Genomic DNA, 27,932 nt, shown 5'->3' with positions numbered 1-27,932 from the left:
GTGGGCAAACAGATGTCCAGGAGGAAGAAAAGTTCCCCGCGACTTTACAGAAAAAACACAAGCTGACTGGAGAAAGAGATTTAAGTGAAGGTGGCGGCGAGAAGAGCATCAAATATCAGCAGTTTAGGCTCCGGAGAGCTCTAGAGAAATTGAGCACTTTTTTGATGGATCACGCTTGAAGTTCGAGGAAGATTTTTTCCGACCAAAATACAAATTTTCCGATAGCACAATCTTTTCATGTTGAACTTTGACATTTTGAAAAAGCAGGTTCGAATTTAAAAAAAAACCAGGGAAATGACGGATTTTATAGTTCCCCCGCCCACAAAATGGTTAGTGTCAGAATGCTCTAAGTTTGGGAAGCCTAATTTTGGAATTTTTTTAAAAATAAATATTAGAAGCGTAGCCAAAATTGAAAGTTTTTGCTTAATTGAACAGTAATTCAAGCTTCAAAAAAGTCTGCCAAATCTGAAAATTGGCTAAATATTTGATTTTTTATGCCCCGCCTAGAAAATGGTTCATTTTGAGAAACTGGTCTCGAAAAACTCATGCGATTTAAAAGTGTAATTTGACTAAATAACGTAAAAATGAGTCTAACGAATGATTTCTGAAACAGGTGGTTTTTTTTCAAAAAGAGCAGACACTGAAAAAAAAAATCGGAAATTAGTTTGTGATGCATTTTGGATTTTTGATGGAGTTATCCATCCGAGTTTTGGACATATCAGCGACAGGTAAATTTTAAAAAATTAAATAAGTATATTTCAATTTTTCAACTAATTTTTAGATTTTCTATAGATTTTATTTTTTAATAGTTTTTTAAAGGATTAAAGGACGATCCGTTCTTCAAGTGCTATGCACTGCGGATCTGGGATTCAGGTACACTGCCTGGTGGTGATCCCTCTGGGCTGTAATTTAAGCATTATTAAATTGTAAAAAAATATATTTCTTAAAAACGTGCAATTCAAAACTCTAGCCGGCAGCCAACCAAAAATCAGGAGGCTCAATAAAATTTTTGAGGGAAAAATTGGAAGGTTTTCGGAACGGAAGAAGATAGATTCCGGAAGTTTGAAAAAAAAAACTGAAAAAATCAATCATGACAGGGGGTGAAAACCCCATCAAAATATTTTGAAATGACTTGTAGAACAAAAAATTTGAAATTTTTTGAATTAAAATTTTTATCAAAAATAAATTTTTGGCCATGCCAAAATTTCCAGAAATTTTTTTCAAATTTATTTTTAAAAAAGTAATAACCAAGAAATCCGTGAATGTACTTGGGCCTATCTATTTTAATTTTAATTTTCAAGAAAAAAGTTCCATAAAAGTTCAAAAGGAGCACAACTAGACCTCCAAAAAAGTACGTGACATAGCCAAAAAATATCCCAAAAAAATATTAAAAAGAGCTCAAAGAGCACATAACTGAATGGGAAAAAAGTTTTCTCTATCTTTTGACTCCCGCCCTTGTCCTCCACTATTAATAAACTTTTGAAAATCGAACCGGAATGTGTGGGAGACTTATGAAAATGTGTGAGTCGGACATTTTTCGGGTTCTGGAAATCAAAAATTTCAATGATGCAACGAGGTTTAGAGTGAGGTCACACATATTATGACGTATTTTTTAAACCCCCGGGCGGGCAAATGTGTGTTGAAATTCAATCGCTTTGTCTATCTGTCAGTTTATTAGAGGTGTTGAGCCCCAAGTGCACATGGAGCAGCAACAGAAAAAAAAACTTGCATCATCAGGGTCACGTGGGTATTTTTGGTTTTTGAGACTTACCACCAGTAAGGTGTCGGCTGCACGAAACAGAGTAGTAGGAGGCAAGAGGACGTGATAGGGCGATTTTAGGATGATTGTTTTGATCTACATAGGTTTATGAGAATTGCGGGAATGATTTTTCGTTATTTTTTACTGATTTCGCATGATTGCCGACGTCGAATTTTTTTGAGAAAAAAAATTCCCGCATTTTTTGTAGATCAAACCAGAGGTAGGCTTGCCCTGCGGCAAATTTTTCATCGACAAATTCGGCAAATCGGCAAATTTATGCGGATTTGCCGGAAATTTTCAATTCCGGCAATATGTCGGCTTGCCGATTTTCCGGGTATCAATTAGGAAAAATTTAGAGGTATTTTTTATAAGACGGAAACACTTAAAACTTTTGCCTTTTTTGACATTTTTTTGCCCGTTTTCTTTAGATATTCTCATAGAATTTGCTTATTTTTCAAAATAGATGTAGAACCAATTATATGATGCGTATAATTTTGCCGATTGAAATGGAAATTCTGAAAATTCAAAAAAAAATGTGCAAAACAACAAGTGCCGGTTTTCCGGCAAATCGGCAATTTTTCGGAGAAAATTAAAAAAAAAAACCCACCCTGGATCAAACCGTAATGGGACAGCCTGGCAGCACGTGTGATAGCGGTACGTTAAAAAAAACGGGAAAAACGGGGAAAAATTTGGAAAAAAACAGGAAAGCGGGCGATCTATATTTCGGGGGGAAGTAAGGGCAGAAAGCGGGCGATTTATGAGGAGGAGCAGGTCAAACATAGATCAAATGGGCAGGCAGGCGGTCGAAATAGAATTTCACATTTGAAATTTTGAAATACGTCAAGAAAGTATCCAATTTGCTAGCCACATGACTATCTATATATATTATGAAATAAGTAGATGAATAAACAAAACTAATGGAGAAAAAAAACGACGACGACGATGCGGGATGAAATTGAGAAGTAACAGAAGTCTGAGAAGAGGATCTTCTTGTTTTTGCTTTTCCTCCTTGATCCTTCAGCTCAACACATTTTTCGACATTCCCCTCCCCCCCCCCCTCTTTTTTTCATTTCTGTTGTTTCAAACAAAAAAGCAATGCTCTTCTGTCATCACGTCGTCGTATAATTATGGGGTTGTTGTGAGAGTGTGAAAGAGGGGAAAATGGGATTTACGTACGACACGAGCCAATTTCAGACAGCCCTCCCCATTCAGACAGGAAACGGAAATGAGGGTGGTCTCAAGTGAGAGAGGGAATGTCGACCAAAAATGCACATTTTTCTGTGGTGTGGTTTTGGGCAGGGGTGTGCGGCAAATCTTAAAAATTGCCGTGTTGAGCTCGGGAAAATATCAGAATTTTTATACTTTTCAGAGCACCAAAATTACTTAATTCTTAGCACATGTCAGCTTTTTCGATAAGTTCGCGGTTCGCCTAATTCGGAATAATTCAATTTTATGTTATCTTACTAGAAAATTTGGAACAAAATCAATAATTTCGGTAAAATTTTTTTAGGTCAATTTTTGGTGTGTACGACAAAATTCAAAATTTGCCGAACTACGCAAATTTTGCAAATGTGCCGCACAGCCCTGGTTTGGACATTTTCAATTGTTTGGGATAAAACAGACTAGGGCATCGCTTGTACGGAATGAGTTTTTGGAATTTTAGGCAATTTTAATGAATAAGGCAAAAACAGGTAAAAAACCGCCGGCCGGGGTAAAAGAGGCTACCAGTGGTGCACGGAAATCGGAAATTTTTAGCAATCGGCAATTTTGGAGGTTGCCGAAAATGAAAATTTTCAGCAATCGGCAATTCCGGCAACTGCCAGTTTAAAAAATTTCTAGCAATCGGCAATTTTGGCAATTGCTGAAATTATCAAAGTTTCGGGTAAAAACTGGTGCTAAATTGTGGCCAAACCGGGAAATATGGGGAATGTCACGTGGTGTCAGGCTGTCTCTTTGTGATTTGATCTACAAAAAATGCGGGAATTGTTCCCCCCAGAAAAACGTTACTTCAGCACACTCTTAACCATGCGAAATCAGTTGAAAAGTCTGCGTCTTTTCTCCCGCATTTCTCGGAGATCAAACCAAAATGAGACACTTTGACACCAATTGGAATGGGGCCTTATCGGAAAATTTTTACGAATCAGGGGTGAACGGGAATAGCGATAAACGGTCGTGTTCACAAACGGGCAAATGCTAAAGATTTGGTTAAACTTTACGAATTGGTTCAAAACAAGCAAACACGAAACCGCTGGCAATCAATAAAAACCATTACGGGCAAAAGAGGATATTGAACACGGGACGCGCAAAAAAGGGGTGAACATCGGGAAATACCGCAAAAGGGGCAGGTCATATAACGAGCACCAAATGTATTTACGACTATGGACATTTTGAGGAGATCTGGGAAAATACGGACAAACGGAAACCGCAGTGATTTCCAAAATTGAAAGTGAATACTTGAAAAAAGGCGTGAACAAAATTTCAAAAAAAATTTTTTTTTCAATTTTTTTTATGACTTTAAATTTTAATTTGATTAGTTTATTTAACATGATTAACACATTAAGAAAAACCTGCTTCAAGTATTTTTGTGATGTCAGTTTTTGACACCAACGGAGTAGCTAACAAAATTTACAATATTTGCACACAGAAAAATTGGTGGAATGATTCTTTGCACTGTGCCGCGCGGAAACAGGAAAACAACAGAGATTTCAATTGTTCTTCAAAAAATAAAATGAACTTTCTTTATTGTTTTGGATGGCAAAAAAACATTATTGCGAAAAATAATACTTTCAATTTTTGCATCCTGGAATTAATTTTGGAATCTAGATTTTACTGAGACTTTTTGATTTTTTTTTTCTCTGGAGATTTTGTTACAAGAAATTTTTAGAATGATGTTTGCGTTTGGTTTTTTGGGAATTCTCAAATTTGTGCGCCAGCCAACGACAAGGAATACAAACTACATACACATTTTCCAAAAAAAATTGTCAATGAAAAAAAAAACAATTAAGTACTTGAGTTTAAATTTTTTGCAGTTTTTTTCTTCGAGAAAATGTTAGTCTTTTTTTTTACAGATAATTTTTGAAAATCATTATTTGCTATTGAGTTAGGCTTAGACTTAGACTTAGGCTTAGGCTTCGGCTTAGACTGAGACTTAGGCTTAGGCTTAGGCCTAGATTTGGTCTTAGGCTTAGGCTTAGATTTGGTCTTAGGTCTAGTGGCCTTAGGTCTTACATTATGTCTTATTTGGCCTATAGACTATGATTAGTAATTTTTTTGGATATTCTGATGATACGCAAAGTTCACGAGATTTGAGCCAAAACCCGGTCTCAACACGACAATTTTTGTCTGATTCTAGTTACACTTTAAAGGCGTGCGCCTTTAAAGTATACTGTAACTTTAAACAATCCATGATTTTCGAATTTTGCAAAAAAAAAAGTAAATTTTCTAAAAAACCAAAATGGTCTAATCAGCCTTTTTTTTTGGAAAATTGAAAAAATAATTACAAATTGAATAAATTTTTGTACAGTTATATTCGGTTACTATCACCGATTTTCTATTTGGAGCAAAACCCCCACGGGCAATACTCCACTTTACTACAGTTATCAACTTGTAGCTTGGGCTTGATGTACTCGAGGATCCCTTCCCATGTATATTTGCTAATAAATAATCCCAAAAAAGCAGTGTCCGACAGACATGAACCACTTGACGAATTACCATCCGTTGTCGGCAGTCGTCTCTTGACATCAGTCTCACAGATCATGACGAATTGAGCAGAGCAGAGCAAAAAAAGTTTGTGCTCCAACGCTCCGCGCTCTACTGTTTTTCTGTGCGCGCATAGAATTTTCTATTTGGAGCAAAACCCCCACGGGCAATACTCCACTTTACTACAGTTATCAACTTGTAGCTTGGGCTTGATGTACTCGAGGATCCCTTCCCATGTATATTTGCTAATAAATAATCCCAAAAAAGCAGTGTCCGACAGACATGAACCACTTGACGAATTACCATCCGTTGTCGGCGGTCGTCTCTTGACATCAGTCTCACAGATCATGACGAATTGAGCAGAGCAGAGCAAAAAAAGTTTGTGCTCCAACGCTCCGCGCTCTACTGTTTTTCTGGGCGCGCATAGAAGAACAAGAGGTCCTGTTTGTCTTTGGGTTTTTCGCGCCTTCTACTCAATTCAATATATGTAAAAGTCTTGTTGACACACTGCAGAGGCCGATCCATAGAATCAAAAGAGTTTTACACGTTGAGAGCATGTTCACGTGTGTGTATGCTCTCATTAATGCGGAACGGCGCAAGTTCTGAAGAACAAAAAATCACGCGAACAAAATATTTAGAGACAATGAATTAACTGGATGGGTAGCAGGTAAAATGTCAACAATGTGAAAACTTTATGAATTATGAGTTGTAAAGTAAAGTTGTATTGTGTAGCACCTCAACGCAAGCTTTCAAAAAAGTAATATGATGACATTCATGTTGGCGCTAAAACGCCTGCCTGCCTGACCTCAGGCCGGCCTATCGCCTCAATACGCGCCGAATGCTAAAGCAACTTGGTTTTCATAAAATTGATAGAAATTTGTAAATTCACTTGAAAATGCAAACGAGGCAAAAAGCCGTGTAGATTTTAGGCAGGCATCAGGCTCTGCGCCTGCCTACCATGGAAACCCTAATCTCTCTCTCTGGATCTTTGGATCTCTGGAAGCCTCTCTGGATGTCCAATTTTAAAATCGTTATCACATTCTTTAGCATATAAGAAACTTGCAGTAAAGCAAATATACAGTGTTGGAAATTAAAAATATCCAGACCACCGTCGTTTTAGTTTTTTTCAGGATCAGCGTTGGGTACAAAGATATCAGTCCGGCAGATCGGCAAATTGCCAGAATTGAAATTTCCGGCAGATCGGCAAATCGGCAAATTATCGGAATTGAAAATTTCCGGCAAATCGGCAAACCGGCAAAATGGCGATTTGCCGAATTCACCGGAAATTTTCGGCAAAAAGGATTTTGCACATTTTTTTGGAAGTTTTGAAGAGTTTCCGTCTCTAAAAAATCCCTCTCAATATCCGGCAAACGGCAAATTGCCGGAATTGAAGATTTCCAGCAAATCGGCAAACCGGCAATTTTTCGATTTGGCGAAATTTGCCGAACTGCAATTGCCGCTCACCCCTATTATGTCTTATCTGGAGTCAAAGTTTCATGGGTTCCTCGTTGGCATGCTCTCTAATTACTGAGTTGAAGTTATTTTATAAACATTTTTGTCATAACAGACGCCTGTGAGGTATCTTAAATATACCAGTAGTATTCCTACAGTGTTCAAAAAATGTTTGCTATATAGAAACTAGTTAACCTCAACATTTTGATTTCTAAGTTACTTATTGAACCTGTAATTCAAAACTTCAAATATTGAATTAACAACTAGATCCTAGATCCCCATCAACTTTGACATGAAGATATCATGTCTAGACTTGATGACCTCACAGAAGATCCCTGTGCCCAAGCACAAAACTCACTTTTCCCTCGAACTTTTTCTTCCCCCTATGCATGCATCCTCATTCAAATATGACTGCTCTATACAATACAAAAGCTTGTTGGCAAAAAGGCGGAGCCACCAGTATTAGGTTGTTGGCACCATAGTAATTCGATACAGAAAACGATGCGGAATGAAAAACGCTTACCGCGCGCTGCTCGGCGGCTTGTTTACAGTTGAATGAAGAGAAAAGATGAATACAATACAATTGGAGGCGGCAAAATGCTCCACACGTGGGAAGTAGCGAGCGAGCGCGCGCAAAAAGTTGCCATCCATCCCTGGACACGCCTTTTGGGATTCAGGGGGTGGCTATAAAATGGATCCAGATTCATGGAATCACTCATCATTCACACTCTCTTTTCATTCATCGGTTACCGGAAAGTGTCTAACTACAATTTTTTTAGATTTTCAAATACTTACATAGTTTCAAAAATAAACTCATATTTTAAGTTTGTAGCACTAGGTTCAAAGAATTACTTTATGTAGTAAAAATAATTACTACATACTTCTACTTCCAATTAATATATACTTTTAGAATATACTATACCTATATTTTTATAACTATATGGTTTTGACAACTAACGTTTTATACATCAAAAAGAGTTTGTAACATATAACAATTGTAGTTTCAAATTTATTGCTGTTAGATATATGTAACACTATCAAACGAACATACCTTAAATTAATAACATGTTATAAAAATTTTGGCAGTAGCTTTCAGTTTAACCTACCAAAGGTGTAAATATTTATAAATAGCTATTTTAAAATGATACATAGTACTTATTAAACTAATATCATACCTTAAGAGTAGCATATAAGTTTCATTTTAGTGTTACAGTTTGACTGTGGGTTTGAATAAATGTTATACTGCAATTAGCACATAATATTCCAAAATTCACTAGGGTCCTCCAGATTGCTGAGACCAACAATAATGCAATAACTCACTAATTCTATGCTACTTACACATTATTACCTGCTCAAACTGAATTCCAAGACACGGTCTTCCCGGACCGGGGAATCCCGGTCCTTTCAATGTTTTTTATACATTCCCCTACTCCACCCCCCACAATAATTTAATTTCCAGAACCATGTCCCGTCTGTCGTCCCTGTTGATTCTTGTGTGCATCGGAGCCCTTCTGGTCGAGGTGAGTGTCTAAAACTTGATTCCCCCCGCTTATTTTCCAACTTGTGAATTGAATAGTTCCTACTCTATTGACTCAACTTGGGCACTTTGCGCAAAATGAGTCAGACTAGTTGGGCACAATAGGTCTCTTGTTCTAATTGGCATTCACGGAAAATGGCTATATAGTTTTTGAATGGCGCAAAGTTTGAGGAGTTGAACTAACAAGAATCTTTCAGACATTTGCTGCTCCAGACGAGCCAATCATCGTCCGCTCGAAGCGTCAGCAATGCCGGTGCGTCAAGAATCCTAATGGTGGACTCACGTGCAGTTGTGCAAAGGGACCAGCTGTAAGTTTTGGTTTTTTAGAGACTATTGTGCTACTTTTAACTATAGTATAATTATTTTAATATCGATATAGTACTACTAATTCATACATGCAACGGTACTGTCGATGAAGTTTTTTCTAGGACTACTGTAGTATGGTTAAGCCGATTTTCTAGCATCCTGTCGACCTCCAACGGTAGTGTGCACTACTGATGAAGCGCCATAACATTTAAAGAATTTATCATCCTAGTTTTTAAGACTACTTTAGCTAATGTGAGAACTAGGTGAACTATTAGAAAGATTACTGTAGCACCACTGTAGATTCGAGATAACATTTACTAACAAGTTATCATTTCTAGGATGGCTCCTCTTCTTCCATCGGATCCGGTGTCCAATATGATGCTCCCCAGTCGGCTGACATTGCAAATCAGCTCACCGCAATGTCCCAACAAACTACCGGAATGAGCGGAGCCCGTTGTGGATGCATCCAGATTGTCATCCAAGGAGCCCCACAATACAACTGCCAGTGCGGAGATCAGAGTGGAAACCCGGTTAGTTTTTGGGATGGTGTAGGGGGATTCTAATCATTTTTTGAATATCTAAAACTCTGAAATCTAAGCTCCCAACCACCACCACAATGGCTCCAACCACAAGCTCCACCACCACCACTACCACCACAACCACCCAAGCCCCAACCACAACTTCCACTACAACTACACAATCGCCAGTCTCCTACCCGCAAGTGCCAACTCAGACACAGGTATATCCCAGCAGCACCCCCCAGATGTATTAGAATTTAGAATCGTTTAGGGAAGTAATGGGGCTTGCAACTGCATTATGATCAGTATCACCAGCCCACAAACTGCTCAGTATCAGTGCCAGTGTGCTCAACCACAGCAGCAACAGCAGCAACAGGTAAATTTTTTGAATTGGAAATTTGAAATTATTTGAAAAGTGCATGAACTTTCTTCGCATGAAATTTTTCTGTTCACAGATTAAAAACGTGATAACTCTGCAGCCATGAGAGCTAGCAAATAAATAAAATGAGCTGTATTTTGCCAGTTGGCAACTTTTTTGTATCTATCAAAATTAGAGAGTTATGTACAAGCAGCCGAGCCTTTTGTCTATTGGTTGCTCTTCACAACTGATAGTTTGGCATCTTAGAGAATCTAGGCCACCAAAAGTTAGACCATCTCAAGAAAGCTAGGTTACTAAAAGTTAGGCCACAATTTTTGGAAAACTAGTTCAGCAAAGTTAGGGTATCATTTTAGAAAAACTAGGCCAGCCAGTGTAGAAGCAAAGGCTTCCAAAAATAAGACCAAGTTCTTAAGAAAACAAGGCCACCAAAAGTTAGGCCACCAATAAAAACCGCATGTGTGCCCACACAACTTGCATGTCTAAAACTTCCACACAGCACACCATCGACTACGAGGACCCAACCATCGAGTACGGTGCCCAGACAGCGATCCCCGGAACTCTGCCAGCACCATCCTCCACAACCACCACAACCACCTCAACAACTACAACTCCAGCACCACTGACGCAAGCGCCCCAACTCCTGAACCCGTCCATGTACACCGCGCAGCCACCTACCGTATACCCGGCCATCGGACAGTTGGCCACCGGACAAGAGACGTGCTATTGTCTTGATCCGACCACCAGTGTCATGTCCGGGTGTGGATGCAGGTGTAACTGTGCCACGTTGATGGTTACTGTACCAAATGCGTACTGTGGGTGCCCACAGCCAGGACAACAACAGCAACAGGTAGAGAGCATGAGGGCATGATAGCATGGAAACTTGAATTTTCATTTCAAAGCAAGCAGCCGACAATTCACGGGGTTTGGTGGAACCCGCAATTTGTCGGCTGCTCGGCGCCACCGACTATTTTGCAAATTGACCATTTTCAGGTTCAATACGACACCTACGAGTACGCTCCAGTTCAGACCACCCCGACACCAATGGTAATAACCCTTCAATTTTTCGAATTTACCCTTACAATTTTCAGCCAACCACTCAAGTCCCAACTACCCAGGCTCCAACCACCCAGGCCCCAACCATGCCAACTTCCTCAAGCCCGGTTCAATATGCCGACACCGCGGCCACCCAATACCCGCTGACAACCACATGTGTGATGTACGTGAACGTGCCTACCACCGCCTGCTCGTGCCTTCCACAATACGACCAGTGTGCTCAGAATGTGTGCTGCTTGAAGTCCAAATTCAGAAGTTACAAGGTAGGTGGGGGAGTTCCTAGGGGATCTAGGCACTGACGTAGTTTCTAGACCATGGTGCCACAAGGGATTTCTAGGCCACATAGGCATTTTCTAGGCCAATTTTATAAATTTCAAACATTTTCAATTTTCCAGAAAGCCGAAGAAACCCAACCATCGACCCTCGACGTGCTCATGAACGTTCTCCAGACGATCAAAACGAAACTCGAATAGATAATTAATTAATTTTTCGTGTTCCCCACAATATTTGGTATCTGTAAATATGCCTCAACGATTACTTAATCTAATAAATTTATGTCATTAGAATCCAATTTGAAGAGAAAAAAACGTACAATTAAATGGGAAATTTTTTGTATTTGGGCATGGTTTAACGGTAAAAGGGAGTTTGGTTTTTGTATAAGTGACGATGATTTGGAAAAAAAAAGAAAAAAAAATGGCTATAACTATGGGAAAACATGCAAAAAAATTAAGAAAAAAATTATACAAAAGTACGAGAAAAGACGAGAGATCATGGCATCTGTGTGGGGTGTTGGTATTCAGGTAATCAGGTGTAAAGACGGAAGAAGGTCATGATTTTGGATTTTCTTAAAGGGCTTCAGGAAAAAATTGCAAACAAATTGGGGGAATAATACACTCGGTTGAAGGGAGGGGGAGAGGTAGAACGCTTAAAAGCTAAATTCCAGCGCTGAGAAATGGGCTCAGTGAGCAAGGAGACTTGTCGCCGCTGGCACCACGTTTGACCAGTGCATTGTCGGCCGCTTCCTTCTTGCGCCATTTTGTACGACGGTTTTGGAACCACACCTGGAAGCAGGGAAATTATTTTTAGAGCTAGGTTTGGGGTACTGTAGTTTTAAGAGATTTTCAATTTATGGGAGTACTGTAAAAGCACATACAATTTTTTTAATCAAGTAAGTAATCTATGGGCTACTGTAGTTTTAGAAAATAGTTTATAGTACTACTGTAGTTTAAATGAAGTTAGACTTATATGGGTGCTGTAGAGGTACTGTAACTTTCAAGTTACTTGGGGTACTGTAGGATTTTATGTTAATTTAGTGAATTTTGGTTAGTGCAATTTTTGCAAGGATCTGCGTTACTTTTGCAAGGATCTGCGTTACTTTTGCAAGGATCTGTTAACATAAATACTCTAAAATCCGGAAAAATAAAAAAAAATTGAGGCTTCAAATTGCGGCAATTTGAAAAATTGGTAAAAAATTTTCATACTTGGCGATTTTTGTGCCAATATTTTAGTAGAGTTTGAAAGTTTTGTTTTTTACCTTTTTATTTAACATTCAAATTTCAATTGTACTGTTGTAAATTGCATTAGTTATGTTAAATAAATCAAATCAAATAAGTTGACATTGCCACAAATGTCAAAAAGTTCCAAAAATGTAGCAGTTTTTAAAAATTGAAAAATTGTCCAGAAAAATTAAAAACTTTGTGTAACTTCCATATTTAAACTTAAAAGTTTGACAAACTTCTATGACATTTTTGGCAAAAACTGGAAAAGCTCTCGTAAATTGTCAAAAAAAAAGTTAAAAAATTATCTAGTTACTGAATTGTCAATTTTCCAAAATCCGGCAGTTTCAACAATTTAGAGGTGGTAAAATTGTTTCAAATTTCCAAAAGTTACGAATTTCGAAAATTTTTAACTAAAAAAAATTTCCAGAAGCAGAAATTAATGAAATGTTGTCGAAAGTGCCGAAGTTTAAAAATTTTTTTTTAATTCTCCACATTTTTCCACAAAATGCTGAATTTTTCCGGTCGCCGAGATTATTCTCAAAACCCCTCCGAAACAATGAAAAACTTATTCCAATGTTTTTTTTTCTATTCAACTTTTCCTCCTCCCATCTTCCCTATCCGTCACTCATAAGTCCATCTCCATCCTCCTCTACTCAAAACTCGACGACACATGATATCAAATAAAATTAAAATATTTGAATTGAAATGAACTGCTCCGCGGCTTCTGCTGCTGCTACAAGCCTTCCCGAGGGACCGATAGTATTTCCGGAAAGAAAACAGACAAGAAATTGGGCAGATGTTTGAAAATTGTTGTACAACATCCATTATGCATAACTATCCTATGAGCAATCATTAAATAGACTAGATGACACGTGGAATAGAAATTTTTTGGCAAATCAGCAATTTGGCAAATTGCCAGAATTTAAAATTTTCAGCAAATCGGCTAACAGGTAAATTGTCGATTTGCCGAATTTGCCGGTAAGACGGCAAGTTGTGGTTTTGCACGTTTTTTTTAGAATTTCAGAATTTCAATTTCAACCGGCAAAATTGTACGCAACCACAGTTTTAAATGTTTCAATCTTATAAAAAATCCCTGTAAACATTTCCGGCAAACCGGCAAATTGCCAATACTAAGAAATTCCGCCAAATTGGCAAACCGGCAATTTGCCAAAAATAATAACATTTAAAAGGTCCCATTTTCCTGGGTTATCTTTTTTCTACAAATTTTCTAGAAGATCATATACATAAAACCCAATTCCTAACATATATTCCCTCCGAAATTCAATCATATGTGAAATGGGCTGTATCATGTGTACAGTAACCGGATACCGAATCGCAAATTCGGTCCCCCACTACTTTTTCCATTTGTCAATAAATGTGTGAAGAAGAAAATGATGACGAGGTGTCTTTCTTCTATATCATGTACCAATCATAATGTAATGATAATAATAATAATAATAATAATATAATGATAGGTATTGGAATGATGACTCAACTACCCCGCTTTTGTCAAACTTTTTGATGAAGAAAAAGCAATTTTTGCACGGGAAAAAGTGCCTACAAATGCCTACCTTAACTTGACTCTCGCTCATGTTAAGCTCCTGGGCGAGCTGTGCACGATCTGCTCCGGCTAGGTACTTGGTTTGCTCGAACTTCCGCTCCAGCTGATAGATCTGATGGCCGGTGAATGTGGGTCTGCTTTGCTTCTTCTGCATGTTCAGGGAGTTCGGGGAGAGTTGCATTGAGTGCTGGAGTCGCCCCATTGGGGAGAGTGATGGAAGGGCGCCGGGCAGGTTGTTGAGCAGGTTGAAGGAGGTGAGAGCTCGGCTTACTGGAATTTAAAAATTAGAATTGCATTTCGGCAAAATTTTTTGCCGACAAATTCGGCAAATCGGCAAATTACCGGTTCGCCAATTTGCCGGAAATTTTCATTTTTGCTGATTTGCCGATTTGCCAGAAAAATAGTTTGCCGCCCACCACGCAAGTTTTGAAAATTTCCGAGCTCGGCAAATTCAGAAAATTGTTTTTTTTATATTTGCTGAGCACAGCAAATTTGGCAAAGGGAAAATTCGGCAAGTTCGGCAAGTTTGCCGCACACCCTTGCTCCATGATGTTCAACGCTATCAAAAAGCTGTCAACTAAAGTTGCATATTTCAATAGTTAAATGGAGTCACAAAAAGTCACCCCCAATGTGTCGGTTGCTAGTTCTCCCTTAAATAAATCCCTTAACTCCCCATATCCCCCATACACCCGTTCCCTTGGCGCCGCGTGTCTATTCCGGAAGCCATATGTGTACATAGTAGTCTGACCTTCCTCCTTAGTTTTTTGTTGCACCTAATTCCACCACCACCACGCATTTATGATGAAAACGTGTTCAATCAGCCGTGTGTTGGTTTTCCGAGGTTAGCATATTACCTATCTTCTCAGAGATAGATCCGGAAAGTGTTCCATTGAAAATATAACTTTTTTTTGGCTAGTCGACAATTTATTGCTACCTTTCGAAGGAAAGTCCATTGTGCGTGTGTCTGTGTGTGTGTATGTAAACTGTCAATTAGCCAGTGTTCCGTCACAAACTGGCTCATTAATTACGCCGTCCTTGATTCTTGCAAGTTTTTGGATTCATTATAACTATCCCCCTCTACTGTCTTCATATAACTTTTTTATTACGGTAGCCTGGCATATGGGTGAGGGGTTGTAAAACCAAGTGTGTTGCATTCTCGAAAGTTTTACGAGCTTCACACATTGTTGTAAATTGGCATTTGAGACCAGATGCCGCTTAATGGGTTAACAGACATGCAAGAAAGTTGGCAGTATTTGATTTTGAAAAACTGAAATTTGTCGGCTGCCATGAAACTCGACCTTACGTGACAGCTGTCTGGTACATTTAGTTGACTACTTTCTTATACATTCAAGGATTTCCGAGAAATGAGCTGCCAAAGTTTGGCATTGAAATTTTGAGGAACATGGCTAATTACTACAAGTTACCATATCTCAAAAATCAGAGCAGTTATCAAAAATTGGTCAATTGGCGAAAAATAGCTTGTAATATTTCCAATAGTTTGTCAGTTGACAACTTTTTGATAGCTGTCATGAGCCCTGAGATACGTGGCTTAAAACTCTGCGTCCCCCAAAATTTATGAATTCATCAAAATCGAAAATTATTCAAATTCCTGTCTATCTGAACACATGTTCGGCTAATCGACTCCTAATGTGATTATTATGCAATTGTTGCCCCTCCAGGCACCCACATATGAATACAGTAGCAGGCAGCTGGCCCCCTCCTGAATCATTTAGGCTCCCCCTTCCCGTATTGCTCAATGAGCACAGTGACACCAATAATTATTAAATTAGGAAGGGCTCAGTGGAACGTACCGTTTTCCTGTGTTACTCGGTTCATCATTGATTGGCTGTTTAACTGGGACTGTAGAAGGAAGAAGTATGCCTGGAAAAATTGAAATTTTAGGAAGATTGTTTGGAAATTTTTGACAATTTCAAAATTGCCAAATCTAGCTTTTAAAAATGCCGGCCAAATTTTTCGAAATAATTTTTTATAAACATTCATAAAACGCACATTGTTGAAAATTGACCTAATTTTTTTCCCGAAAAATTCCAAAACTTCCGAAAAGTTTACGGTAATCTTTTTTTGAAAAATATTTTCTGCCTGACATTGCCGAAAAGTTTTGGAAATTGCCTAATTATTTTTTTTTGGAAAAAGGAGAGAATTCATAAGAGGCTCACTAACCTGAAGACCCGGGTCAACTGCTCCACCATTTGCCATAAGCTGAGCCATAATCTGTGTTGGTGACGTGGCACTTTCCGACGAGGAGGACGATGAAGCTGGCGGAAAAATGAATGAAGAAGTTGCCGACGGACTCCGCTGATCATCATCATTGCTGCTCGCCGAGTCATCCTCACTGGAACTGCCCGACGGGCTCGACTCCTTCTTCTCGAGCAACAAATTTGAAATACTGTAGGTGGAGGAGTGCTTCCGATTCTCGACGTCCTTGTCGTCGGGCGTCGTGAGTTGTGGCGGTTCGGACATGATTAGGCTCATCTGGTTATGGTAGAGGGGAGATTGTTCTGCAAAATTAATATAAAAATTAATTGAAGAAGTTTGGAGGAAGAGATGAAAAATTAAGATTTAATCCGGTATAGTGAAAGTTTTTGCAAAAAAAAAATTGAGAAGCGCTCAAAAATCTTGGATGGAAATCTTTGACACAACACAGAAGACTATTGGGCTATAAATTTTAGAAAAAGTGATAATTATTAAATTTCTAAAATTAAAAAATCCAAAAAAATGGGAGGAAACGTTTTTTTTGTTGTAATTTTCCAAAACTTAAAAATTAAAAAAAAAACGGTTTTAAGAGTGATTTTGTAATTTTTTTAGTTTTTGAAATTTTTTAAATGGTTTAGAACTCTATAAATTGGGTAAAACTGTTTTTGAATATCTTAAAAATTCCTAGAATTTCGAAAAAAACTGTTTTCAATATATTTTTTTAAATTTAACATTTAATTCCATTTAGGCACAAAAATGTATAATTGTCTACATGGCATCCAATGCCTGCCTTACACGTGTACCTAATTCTGTAGGCGATAGGCAGGCACTTATGAAGAATAATTTGGCATTTCAAGATAATAATAGTTTTAAATTTAAAAAAATCCTTGTAACAATTTTTGAATGTTTATTTAAAATTTCCATAGCCATAAATTTGTAATTTTTTTTTGAAAAGTTATATGTTTCCAAAAAACTCAAAAAATTTCAAAATTTTTTTTTTCTAATTAAAAAAAATTCCCCCGTTTCCCAGAATCACTGGGAAAATAGAAAACCAAGAATATATTCCAATATACAGTCTCACTAATACGTCTCTCTCTCATTTATTTTCTTGTTCAAGTTGTACATTTTTAATTAAACTGATTGGATACTAAATGCGAATTGGTGGAAAAAGAAGAAGAAGAAATTATAAAAAAAATAAAAACAATATCCGAGTGTTTGACATATTCGGAGAGGGGGGAGAGAGATGAATTAACCAAGAATTAACTTGGAATCTAAGAAAATAGTAATAATAATATTATTTTTTTGGGGGAAAAACAATGCGATAAATTACTACTGTCACAATTCTTGAATTCGTATTAATGTATTAGTTTTTTTTTGGTAATTCTGGTAATACAAAAAAATCTGGGAGATATTAGGCTGAATTTTTGGGATCTTGCAGAAAAAAAATAATGAGCAGTGCGCGCCAATTGCCGTTCGGCATAATTTTTGTGGGCGAATACGGCAAATTGCCGGTTTGCCAATTTGCCGGAAATTTTCAATTCCGGCCATTTGTCGGTTTGCCGATTTGCCGGAAATTTTGATTTTCTACTATTTTCCGATTTTTGAATTTTTTTGTAGGAACATTCATAGGGTGAGTAAAATTTTGCCGATTTAAATTCAAATTCTGGAATTTTCAAAAAAAAAAAGTGCAAAACCACAAATTGCCGGTTTTCAGGCAAATTTGCCGATTTGCCGGAAATTTTTAGTTTCGGCAAATTGCCGATTTGCCTGATATTTTAAATTCCGACAATTTGCAAATTTGACAGAAATTTCGATTCCTTTAATTTTCCATTTTGCCGATTTGCCGGAAAAAATCGTTTGCCGCCCGAAGATGAAAACGTCTCAAAAAAGTAGACAATTTCCGCTGATGTCAACTATTACACGTCAAACTTAAAAATTCCGAAACATTTGAGAACAAATTTCGTGCCCATTTTCGAAATGCCAAGTAATTTTTGGAATTGGCTATTACTCATAATTACACGTGTTTCTATTTTATTTACGAAAGATCATTGAAAGATTAAAATATTCTGCCAAATTATAGGCTTTTTGAACTAAAAAATTTGAATAAGAAAGGGGTATGGGTGGCTAGAAAACCCGAAGGTTCTTTTAAAAAAAGCTTATAAAATTTTTCTAACTTTCCTGAAAATTTGGTAGTTTTTATCTTGTAAATAATTAAAGTAAACATGCATATATAAATAAAACTATGACACCAACAATGAAACCTTTAAGGAACCTGGATATCTAATTCCTTTTACGGAAATACATATGTATATCTAATAGCAGGTGCTACTAGAGACCCCCATTTTATTATCAAATCCTAATCAAAACGTTTACGAAATGAAATGAATTTGCCCGTGCTCTCTCTCTCAGGACAAGTGGCTCATAATCATAATAATCATAATCACATGGCGCACACCTTTTAGAGTTATACCACCCGAAACGTAATGATCTAGAGGTGTCTGTGGGAAATCACACGGAAATTGTTCTTTCATAGGGGGGAAATGGACCAGGTGGGTACGAGTTTAATCCGGGGGAACATTTGGCTCATTAATATACTGTTTCTGGAAATCATGAGGGGAGAAGTCCTTTGGTAGCTTTGTTGCTAAAAAGTTAAGTTTCTAGGCCATTGAAAATTAGGACCAATTTTTTTAATTGCTTAAGTTTTAAATTTCACAAAAATTGGTGGCCTTACTTTTCTATTACCTAGATATTTCGAATTTTAAAAAAATTGTGGCCTAACTTTTCATGGACTAGAAATTTCGAATTTTTAAAAATTTGTGACTCAACTTTTCACGGCCTAGAAATTTCGAATTAAAAAAAATTGTGGCCTAACTTTTCATTGCTTAGAAATTTCGAATTTTTAAAAATTTGTGGCTCAACTTTTTACGGCCTAGAAATTTCGAATTTTTAAAAATTTGTGGCCTTACTTTTCATAACCTAGAAGCTTTTATTTTTTTAAGTTTTCAACATTTTCATCAAGTTGTTGGCTCAATTTTTATGACCTAAAAATCTTCAATTTTTCAATTTTGATGGACTAACTTTTTAAGATCTAGAAATTTCGCATCTTTACAATTGCATGGCCTAACTTTTTATAAACGTGAAAGCATGATTATAAAAATTGTGGCCTAACTTATTATGACCTAGAAATGTCGAATTTTCAAAAATTCGTGGCCTAACTTCTTATGGTCTAGAAATGCTTTTAAATTTATCCCCATATAAAAAACTAAAAAATGTTCAAAGTGGAAGAAAAATTGTACAATTTTTGATGATGAAATTTAAACTTGACTTCATCGATACTAAAATTTTCAGCAAAAATATTATGTTTTTATCAAATAATTGCTCTAATAGAGCTCTGAAAGGCAATAATTATTAATATAATCTACTCATGATAATAGCCAATGTGGGCGGAGTTGGAGCCTGAAAAAAAAATTTCAGACAAAAATTTGAGTTTTCAGCAATTTTTGTTCAAATTAATTCTGAAAATTCAAGAGAAAAGCTATTATAGAGCTATAATATTAGTAATAATAATCGGATAACTAGAAGTGTCAGAAGGAAAGGAAAATCTCAAATTTCTAAAATAACGGGGGCCTCCTCATCAACAATATGATGATGAAGATGATGATGAAGCCGTAGATAGAAAATATGTCTATCGAGGAAGAAAGATGTGTGTGCAAGAAGTTGGTCAAATATTGAATATCATAATTGGATTATTGAAATTTGAGGACTATTAATTTGAAGAGTGTGAGAGGCGAGAATTATAGAGAAAGGCCACTGAAAAACAAGGTTAGGTTAAAATTAGGCTATCAAAAGTTAGGCCGGTACATTTTGAGAAAAAATTACGATTTGATTACTTACAAAAGTTGGTATGCCTAACCTATTAAATGGAACAAAAGGCGACCACAAAAACTTTGATTGAATGAAACCAATCGACAGTGTTCTTTTCTCCTTTCATCTCTTTTATACATTATACGCGGCGGCGCCGGTGTTTAATTAGAAAAGGAAGTTTTGTGAGCATTATTTATGTTGATGTAATATGGAGAAGCGACTAATTAAGACCTTCCTCTTCTTCTTCTTCTCCGGCGGTATTAGTGAGAACTGTACAACCGACGCCTGCAAACAATAAAGAAAATGATACATTTGACTTTTTGCCGGTCGAGACTTTTTTTTTTCTTCTGATTCATACTAAGTGTCATTAGCATATACGTACATTGAGCAAGGGGCTAGTTTTGGGAAAACGTTAGGTTATGGAAGTGCATAGTTTTGAAATGTTCGGCCACACTTTTTAAAGTCTCTAGGAAAGTTAGGCCATCAAAACCTAGACCTGTTTGATCAAAAAATTGTGTCATAATCTTATATTATTATTTTTTGCACAGCAATAGTTAGGCCACCAGCTGAACGAAAATTCGGCCACCAGCAGAACAAAAGTTAGACCATCAGAAGAACGAAAATTTAGCCACCAGCAAAAGCATTCATTCAACAGTAAATCATTTTTTGAAATGTTAGGCCATGCCTTCAAAAGTTCGGCCACCAATTTCTACAACTATTAATAAACTCTATTTTCCATCCAATCAAAAACACGACGTGAACTATGATGCAATTACATCACAAATTTAATCTCAAAACACCTCATAACGTAAATAATTTTCGAAAATAAATTTTAGTTTTGCAAAACTGCCAGCATTTTTATGGAAGTATAAACTGGATTATCATTTTGAACAGAGGTATATATATGGCTGTTTATGAAATAAAATGAAAATTATAATGATGATAGGGCTTCTCGTCTCGCTGCTTTCGGGCTGATGCTCCGATTTGTGTAAATGACAATTAGGCACTCGTATTGGCGATTTGAACACTCGCGCACACTCTATTATTATTTTATTACTTATTTTCCAATTTTTGAGAATTATTAAAAAATTATATACAGAGGTGTTTTTGAAGGGATGAATTGGAGGAAAAAATTTGTAATTTTTATTTACAGAGTTTGCTTCTAATAAAATAGTATTAATTTTATACTAACTTCTATAAGCTAGTACTGAAATAGTCCAATTTTTTATATGTTAAACTCAAACCATATACAGTAATTGCAATGCATTTCAAAATTTATAGGTTCTATTATATAATAATGTAAGTGTAAATAATGTTAATATCAAAGATGGCACGAAATATTATACGTGCTTTAATATTAAAGATATATGCTAAAATATAAACATTACTAAATAACAGTAACTATTTCTAGCAAAATGATATTCTTTAAATGATTTTAAATTGTTACATGTACTTAAACATAACGCTTCTATGGTAGGCAGGCGTGGTTTCAGGGCCTGACGCCTGCCTAAAACCTGTCCGCCTTGCGCCTCTTTTTAGCAATTTACAAATGTCTAATTTTCACATTACTGGCAATGTGATGAAAATAGATTTAAGACGTTAGCATAAGACGTGGAGTGAGGCGAGGTCGCCTTAAGATCAGACAGGCAGGCATTCTAACGCCTACATAGAAGTCCTAAACTTAAACAAATTCATGTTTTCAGAGCAAATGATTATATTTCATAATAGTACATTGTGCAAATATTTATAGACGCCCTACAATTATAAACATAATTTCAAAAATATAAAACGCATGTAAGATGGTAATTTTTAAAAAGTTGAAGTTATTACTATGTTATGAATTACTAATGAGGAGTATTAAAAACGTATACATAAGGCTATTAGTAATATCAAAAATATTCCAGAAATCAAAAAAAATTTGGTCCAGATGTTTCTAAAAGCGACTGCAAAACTCAACGTACGACACATCACTTGCAAAAAATAGTACAATATCCTATAGGGAGGTTTATTTGAAAAGGTAATAAAGTTTTAATAGGGATTATCCCAAGTGACTTTTGATGACAAAATTATAATCTATTGGAATTTTGGAACTATCTATATTAAATCATGACTGTGAAATCAAATATCAATTTTTTGAAAAAAAAAACAATTAAAACAAATAGTAAGTAACAAAAGCTCAAAAGCCTTATGAATTTCAATCGACTCCCCCTTCATTGAGACGCCCCTAGTGGGCGGGGCGTCGGCATTCATTGGCCGCAAGGGGTGGGCGGAGTCTGAATCCAGAAAGTGAAGCGAACGGCACATAGTGTACAGTAAATGAATTGGTATTATGAATTCTTTTGGGGACGAATCGAAGGAATTGGGCGATGGAATTTAATTGAAAGTTTCGGTGAGGTGGTAATGATGCTGGTGGGGGCCTGTGGAGAAAGGGGAAATTATAATTGAAAATAGTAATTGAATGTGTTTAGATTGGGGTGGAAAAAAACCATCTTTGGAATATGCGAGATGAAGCATCTTTAAGATTCCTGGTTTTTTAACACACCTCATACTAAATTGAACGATGGGAGTTTACTTTTTGGTTGACAAAAGTTTAGAGGTGTGGTTTTATGGGGAAGGGGTTTGTCTGTCTCAATATATTTATATAAATTTACAGTTATCGAATATCATTTCAGAAAAAATATTTTCAGATTTATAAACATTTTTAGTCAAAGTGTTGGTGTCCGGCAAATTCTGCAAAAAAAGTTATGGAAATTTCTGACGAATCGGCAAATCAGAAATTTGCCGTAAATTAAAATTTCCGGCAAATCAGCAAACTGGCAAATTGCCGATTGGCCGGAAAACGGCAATTGCCAAAATTTTTCGGCAACTTGTGGTGGTTTTGCGCATTTTTTTTAGAAAAATCAGAATTTCAATTTTAATCGGCCAAATTGTATACATCCTATAAATGTTCCTACATCTATTTTAAAAAGAAAGCAAATTCTTTGAAAATATCTACAGAAAACGGGAAAAAAGTTTTAAAAAGACACAGTTTTAAGTGTTTCCTTCTTATAAAAAATCCCCCTAAAAACTTCCGACAAATTGATATCCAGCAAACGGCAAATCGGCAATTTGCCGAAAATAAAAATTTCCGGCAAATTGGCAAACCGGCAACTTGCCGATTTGTCAAATTTGCCGAATGTCAATTGCCAATCACCCCTGATTGATTCTGAAAGCTGATTTGAGAATATATAAATACGGAAATTTTTTTTGGCCGAACTTCAGAATTATCAATTGCGAAAAAAGTAATTGCCACTTTTTGGCCGTTTAAGAAGCAATTTATTGAAACAAGTGCTTTAGATTTTGTCAGTTTACAGTATTTTTAAAGCTGTCATGCCTTTGGAGATACAAGCCTAAAAAATAGGTTTTGATATTCGGTAAGGGGATTCTTAAAATGCTTTTACCTCTATTAAAAAATATAAAATAATTTTCCACAATTTTATAGTTGACAACTTTCTGATTGCTCCAACCTTCGCGGAGATACAGACACTTTAAAAATTGTTGTTTTTTGGTTTTTATCAAATAATTTGCTTTATTACGGAAGTAAATAATATTTCATAACTTACATCATAAATTGAGTATAATACAGTTTTTAATTGGAAACTCAAACTTCAGAGCCTTAAAGTTTTTTTTGACAAAAGTGCAACAATAATACTCTTTCAAATTTTAACTATAAAATTATATCAAAACGAAAATGAGCCAAAATTTCTGAAAGATCACTTTCCCCATTAACGGACAATTATTTATTGTTGATAGCCATTAGAGGCTAGTCGTTAACATTATCATATGAAATTTGGAATTCTATTCTTTCCGCGAAAACAACTTATCATATGATGAGAGTGATTCACTGGGAAATTGAAAACAATAGGTGCTGGGTAGAATAGGGTAAACATTGCAAGAATATTTTTGGAACAAAGTCAGGTAAAAAGGTCATGAAATACTCATAGGTGCATGGTATTTTGGGGTTTTTTTGGATATTAAAATTAGGTTGCTCAAATTGTCAAAGTTTTTTTCTTGTGGAAATTCGAAACCATATACAAATTTAAATTTGAAGTATGTAGTTAAAATCTGACTTTCTAGAAATTCCAATTTTCTTAAAAACTTCACTGTCATCTCCAACGAGTTCAATATTGAAAGAAGGGATGGGCGGCAATTGTTGTTCGGCAAATTTATTTTCCGGCACATTTGATAAATCGGCAACTTGCCGATTTGCCGTTTGCCGGAGATAAATTTGCCAGAAGTGTTTAGAGGGATTTCTTTATAAGACGGAAACACTTAAAACTGTGCCTTTTTGAAATGTTTACCCGTTTTCTTTAGATATTTTCATAGAATTTACTTACTTTTCAAAATAGTTGTAGGAACATTCTTAGGATGCGTACAATTTTGCCGATTAAAATTGAAATTCTGAAATTTCCAAAAGAAGAAAGAGCAAAACCACAACTTGGCAAAAAATTTCGGCAAATTTGGCATATTTGCCGGTTTGCCGATTTGCCGGAAACTTCAGTTCCGGCAATTGAAAGCCTCAGACTTTAGAATCTAAGGTTAAAAGACGACACCGGTCCCTCACCAGGTAATGTTACAAAACAAAATATATATGTGTTCCGAGTCAAACAATTAAACTCTAATGACCTGAAATGAATAAAATTAAAATATGATATTCCTTCCAGTCCATTAGCCGGGTTTTACTAGTTGCGTGATTAATGAACACCTCTCCCCCCGTTTTACTATTACTCCACCGTGTGCACCGCTCGTCGTAAAACATCTGCCCGTTAGCCTCTACTTCTCCTCTGCATATAATGTCATAAATTTTGATTGGAATATGGAAACAAATTGGAATCGACATTACTACTAATATGATAATGATGTGCTGCTGCTGGAGTACTTTGGGGAGCAGGTGCTTGTTGAAACGTTATTTTAGGCCTATCGAAAACCGTTAAGCCTATATGTAAGCCTAACTCGGAGCCCGAAAGTTAAGCTTCAGCCTATAGCTTAGGTCCGAGTTGAGGCCTGATTCCTAGAGCTAATTGTAAGCCTAAGCTTGATAAGTTAACCTATGCCTAGGTTCAAGCCTAATTTTAATTTTGGGCCTGGGCCAAAGCCTAAGCCTAAGCCTAAGCCTAAGCCTAAGTCTAAGCCTAAGCCTAAGCCTAAACCTTAGCCTAAACTTAAGCCTGAGCCTAAACCTAAGCCTAACTTAAGCCTAAGACAAAGCAACTTTTTCTTTTAGAACATCAAAGCTAATCTACAGTACTCCTAGACATCTGGCCTTGGCTTAAGTGGGATTAAGCATTGTTCCATCACTATCTTCTTCTTATCAGTAACTTCGCAACGTTTGTCATCTCTTCTTCTCCTCACAATTCAATTTTCTTGAAAATCGAACGATTCGAGAAGAAATGCAAATAGTGGTGGGAGACATGTTTGACATGTTGTATATATATATTTATAAATGTATAAGTGAGGCAATATTTGGAGTGATGGTGAAGACGAGAATATGATGATTGAATCGAAATGAGGTGAATAGGATGTATGTTTGAGAGTCATTGATATTGATACAAAACCCCCTCCATCAAAAAAAAACTATGTTTGACAGAGGGAATGTGTGTATACATCTTTTTATGGAGGGAGGGTGAAGTGATTATATACACAACTGGCAACAGTTTGAGTCAGTGAGTGAGAAAGAGGGTCTTATAGAGCTTGATATAGAGGCAGGCGGCAGGCCCTGAAACCGCGCCTGCGTACCATGGAAGCCCAAGTCCTAAATGTCTAAAGTGAGATCTATGAGGACCTAGGTAGCATTCTTGAGGGAGTACGGTCCGAACTAAACCTATTCAGTGAAGCTATGGCTAACTTGGAAGAGGTTAGCAAGATTTCTTGTGCCGCAGGTAAGGCTCTAAGACCTATGAGCACAGCTGACTAGTTTTAAGAATCAACCAATATCCATAAAGCATCATCTTCCCCCTTCTCGCACATTTTATGCAATTACGCTGCGGGATACGGTAGGTTCGATGACAGCCCACTTGAAAAGTGAAATTTACTGCTGCCGCATAACAAATTCAACTCGCGCTTCTTTCTTCGAAAGTGACTATATAATCATGGAGAGATCCAAGTTTTTGGGGCGAACAATGGGGGGCAAGAGCTATTCTTCCTTTATTCATCTTATTGGGGACCGACTTCGACACTCTTTTTGAATGGCGCACAATCAACTTATACATTTATTTGATGATAGAAGAAGTCACAGAAAATGCTCTTAAATGGAGCTCTCTTCGACTATTCAGACGCTATTTCCTATTTCCGTAGTTGGGAAGTTTTTTTGTATGAGTGTATGTCAAAATGGAATAAAATTTTAGGAGGGGAAAGGCAATTTGAAAAACACAGATTTATTAGTCAAATGTACTAGTTTCAAATTGTTTCTATTGGAGATATATTCCCCGCGTGGCAACCGTTATGGGATTTTGTTGGGGGTTTAGTTTGTGCTCAGGGGCTCAGGGGGCTCTGGGGTAAAGATTTGCTGAAAAATAACGAAAATAATTATGCTTAGGCTCAGGTTTAAGCTTGGGCTTAGGCTTAGGTATTTACTTAGGCTTAGGTTTAGGCCTAGGCTTCGTCATAAACTTAATCATAGGCTTAGGCTCACTCTTAGGCTCAGGCTTAGGCCTAGGCTTACGCTTATGCTTTTTCTTAGACTTAGACCTGGCTTAGACAGAGGCTGAGGCTTAGGTTTATGTCTAAAAAGTGTAAAAGTTTTTAAAAGTTTTAACTTTATCCGGATCCGAAAAAATACAGAATTTCTTTGGCATGGCTATCGTAATATTCGATTAAAAAAATTCAGAACTTTTATTGTACCTGACATTTCAAACATGTCAGATACAAAAAGTTGAGCTAAGCTTTAAGCACTGACATTGGAGATGACATTGGATATATCTATAAGCACAAAACTTCAGAATTCCTGGACTTCCCACCTTTATTCTCATTCATAAATCGAGCTCAAACTTCTGGCTCCAAATAGTCGGAGCAGCTCACATCTGATCGTTAGTTGAAGCCCATTTAACACACTTCTTCGATTCATTTATGACCTAACTCCCCCTTTCTTCTCGCCTACTCTACCGCAAATGTTTGGTTTTCGCAACACACCCATCTATCTATCCCAGCCCAACAATGTAACATCTGCAAAATCCCATAATCTTTGCCGTCGCCTTCAATTTGTTCATCGGGAGCCCCCCGACGATTGCCTCATTCAGCTTCTTCATCTGATGGGGGAAAAGCAACAGATGAAATTTGACATGAGATTTTATGAGATTCTTGAAAATTATTTTTTGAAAAAGAGAGAGAGGGGGGTTTTCGTTTTCGAAATGTTGGTTACTGTAAGTTTATGTTTTTAATAGTTTGTAGTTTATAGTTTGTGCTCTGATCGGTTAAAATTTGGGAACCGTACGATTCACCAAGTTTTGAAAAAAAAGTCAGATTTTGAATCTCACTTTTAAAAAATATTTTTCAACAAAAAAAAAAAAACCCTAAACTTTTATGAGATTTGAAATTCCGAACGTTTTAAAATTCGACAAGTTCGCTGAAATTATGAATTCCAAAATTTCCACCTAATTTCGCCAATAAAAATGCAAATTTTTATGAGAGAACGGTCACGGATACCTAGGTTTTCCATTATTACATTTATGACACCTTCCTCTACTAGGTCATACCGTATTTGCGGTGTGTAAGGAGAGAGGAATGAGGGTGATTTATATTTAGATTCGGCACATCAATTTACATGATAATAATAATAATAATAATAATAATAATTGTTCGATTCCTTTAGGGAGGATTAAGAGTGTTGTCACAGGCGGATATACATCAAATAGAACATGGGGTGTGCTGGAAATAGTAGGCAAGGGGGACCAGTTGGAGTTTTTTGGGGAAAAATTTGTTTAGAGATTGGCCTAATTTTTGGCAGTTTTTGGGAAACTTCAAAGTTTTGAAAAATAGTGAAAATTTTGGATATCGATTTTGGGTTGCCTATGAAAAAAAATTGGCAATTTTTGCAAATTGGGAAATAATAAAATT

General features: G+C 36.6%; 2 protein-coding genes and 4 non-coding genes across 8 annotated transcripts; 3 read left to right on the top strand and 3 right to left on the bottom strand.

Moving 5' to 3' along the window:
• Positions 1–8,367: 8,367 nt before the first annotated feature.
• On the top strand, positions 8,368–11,269 carry R03C1.1 (Cell wall protein DAN4). Of its 2 annotated transcripts, NM_001267522.2 has the most exons (9): positions 8,370–8,430; positions 8,645–8,755; positions 9,092–9,283; positions 9,352–9,492; positions 9,543–9,647; positions 10,147–10,497; positions 10,641–10,694; positions 10,739–10,966; positions 11,099–11,267. In NM_001267522.2, the coding sequence occupies exons 1-9, from the start codon at positions 8,374–8,376 to the stop codon at positions 11,174–11,176; spliced, it is 1,317 nt and encodes a 438-aa protein (NP_001254451.1). In that variant the 5' UTR covers positions 8,370–8,373; the 3' UTR covers positions 11,177–11,267. The 2 variants fall into 2 exon arrangements, with proteins under 2 accessions (NP_001254450.1, NP_001254451.1); NM_001267521.2 differs by lacking the exon at positions 10,147–10,497 and having other exon boundaries at positions 8,368–8,430; positions 11,099–11,269.
• Positions 11,242–16,282, bottom strand: cog-1 (Homeobox domain-containing protein). Of its 2 annotated transcripts, NM_001027093.4 has the most exons (4): positions 15,945–16,282; positions 15,575–15,644; positions 13,774–14,033; positions 11,242–11,764 (listed from the first exon to the last, which is right to left on the bottom strand). In NM_001027093.4, the coding sequence occupies exons 1-4, from the start codon at positions 16,254–16,256 to the stop codon at positions 11,636–11,638; spliced, it is 771 nt and encodes a 256-aa protein (NP_001022264.1). In that variant the 5' UTR covers positions 16,257–16,282; the 3' UTR covers positions 11,242–11,635. The 2 variants fall into 2 exon arrangements, with proteins under 2 accessions (NP_001022264.1, NP_001367047.1); NM_001381667.2 differs by lacking the exon at positions 15,945–16,282 and having other exon boundaries at positions 11,260–11,764; positions 15,575–15,645.
• Positions 15,382–15,440, top strand: R03C1.6. Its single transcript, NR_051926.1, has one exon. It is a non-coding gene; the product is annotated as an Unclassified non-coding RNA R03C1.6 (non-coding RNA).
• A 4,261-nt stretch (positions 16,283–20,543) lies between the features above and the next one.
• On the bottom strand, positions 20,544–20,659 carry R03C1.5. Its single transcript, NR_051925.1, has one exon. It is a non-coding gene; the product is annotated as an Unclassified non-coding RNA R03C1.5 (non-coding RNA).
• Positions 20,660–24,962: 4,303 nt separating this feature from the next.
• Y53F4A.4 lies at positions 24,963–25,029 on the bottom strand. The gene has a single exon (NR_051923.1). It is a non-coding gene; the product is annotated as an Unclassified non-coding RNA Y53F4A.4 (non-coding RNA).
• On the top strand, positions 24,969–25,029 carry Y53F4A.5. The gene has a single exon (NR_051924.1). It is a non-coding gene; the product is annotated as an Unclassified non-coding RNA Y53F4A.5 (non-coding RNA).
• Positions 25,030–27,932: the final 2,903 nt, after the last annotated feature.

This window comes from Caenorhabditis elegans, chromosome II, assembly GCF_000002985.6.
Source record: "Caenorhabditis elegans chromosome II".
NCBI classification, from domain to species: domain Eukaryota; kingdom Metazoa; phylum Nematoda; class Chromadorea; order Rhabditida; family Rhabditidae; genus Caenorhabditis; species Caenorhabditis elegans.
The sequence above is the reverse complement of the archived record's forward strand: the minus strand, read 5'-3'. Positions and strand labels throughout refer to the sequence as shown.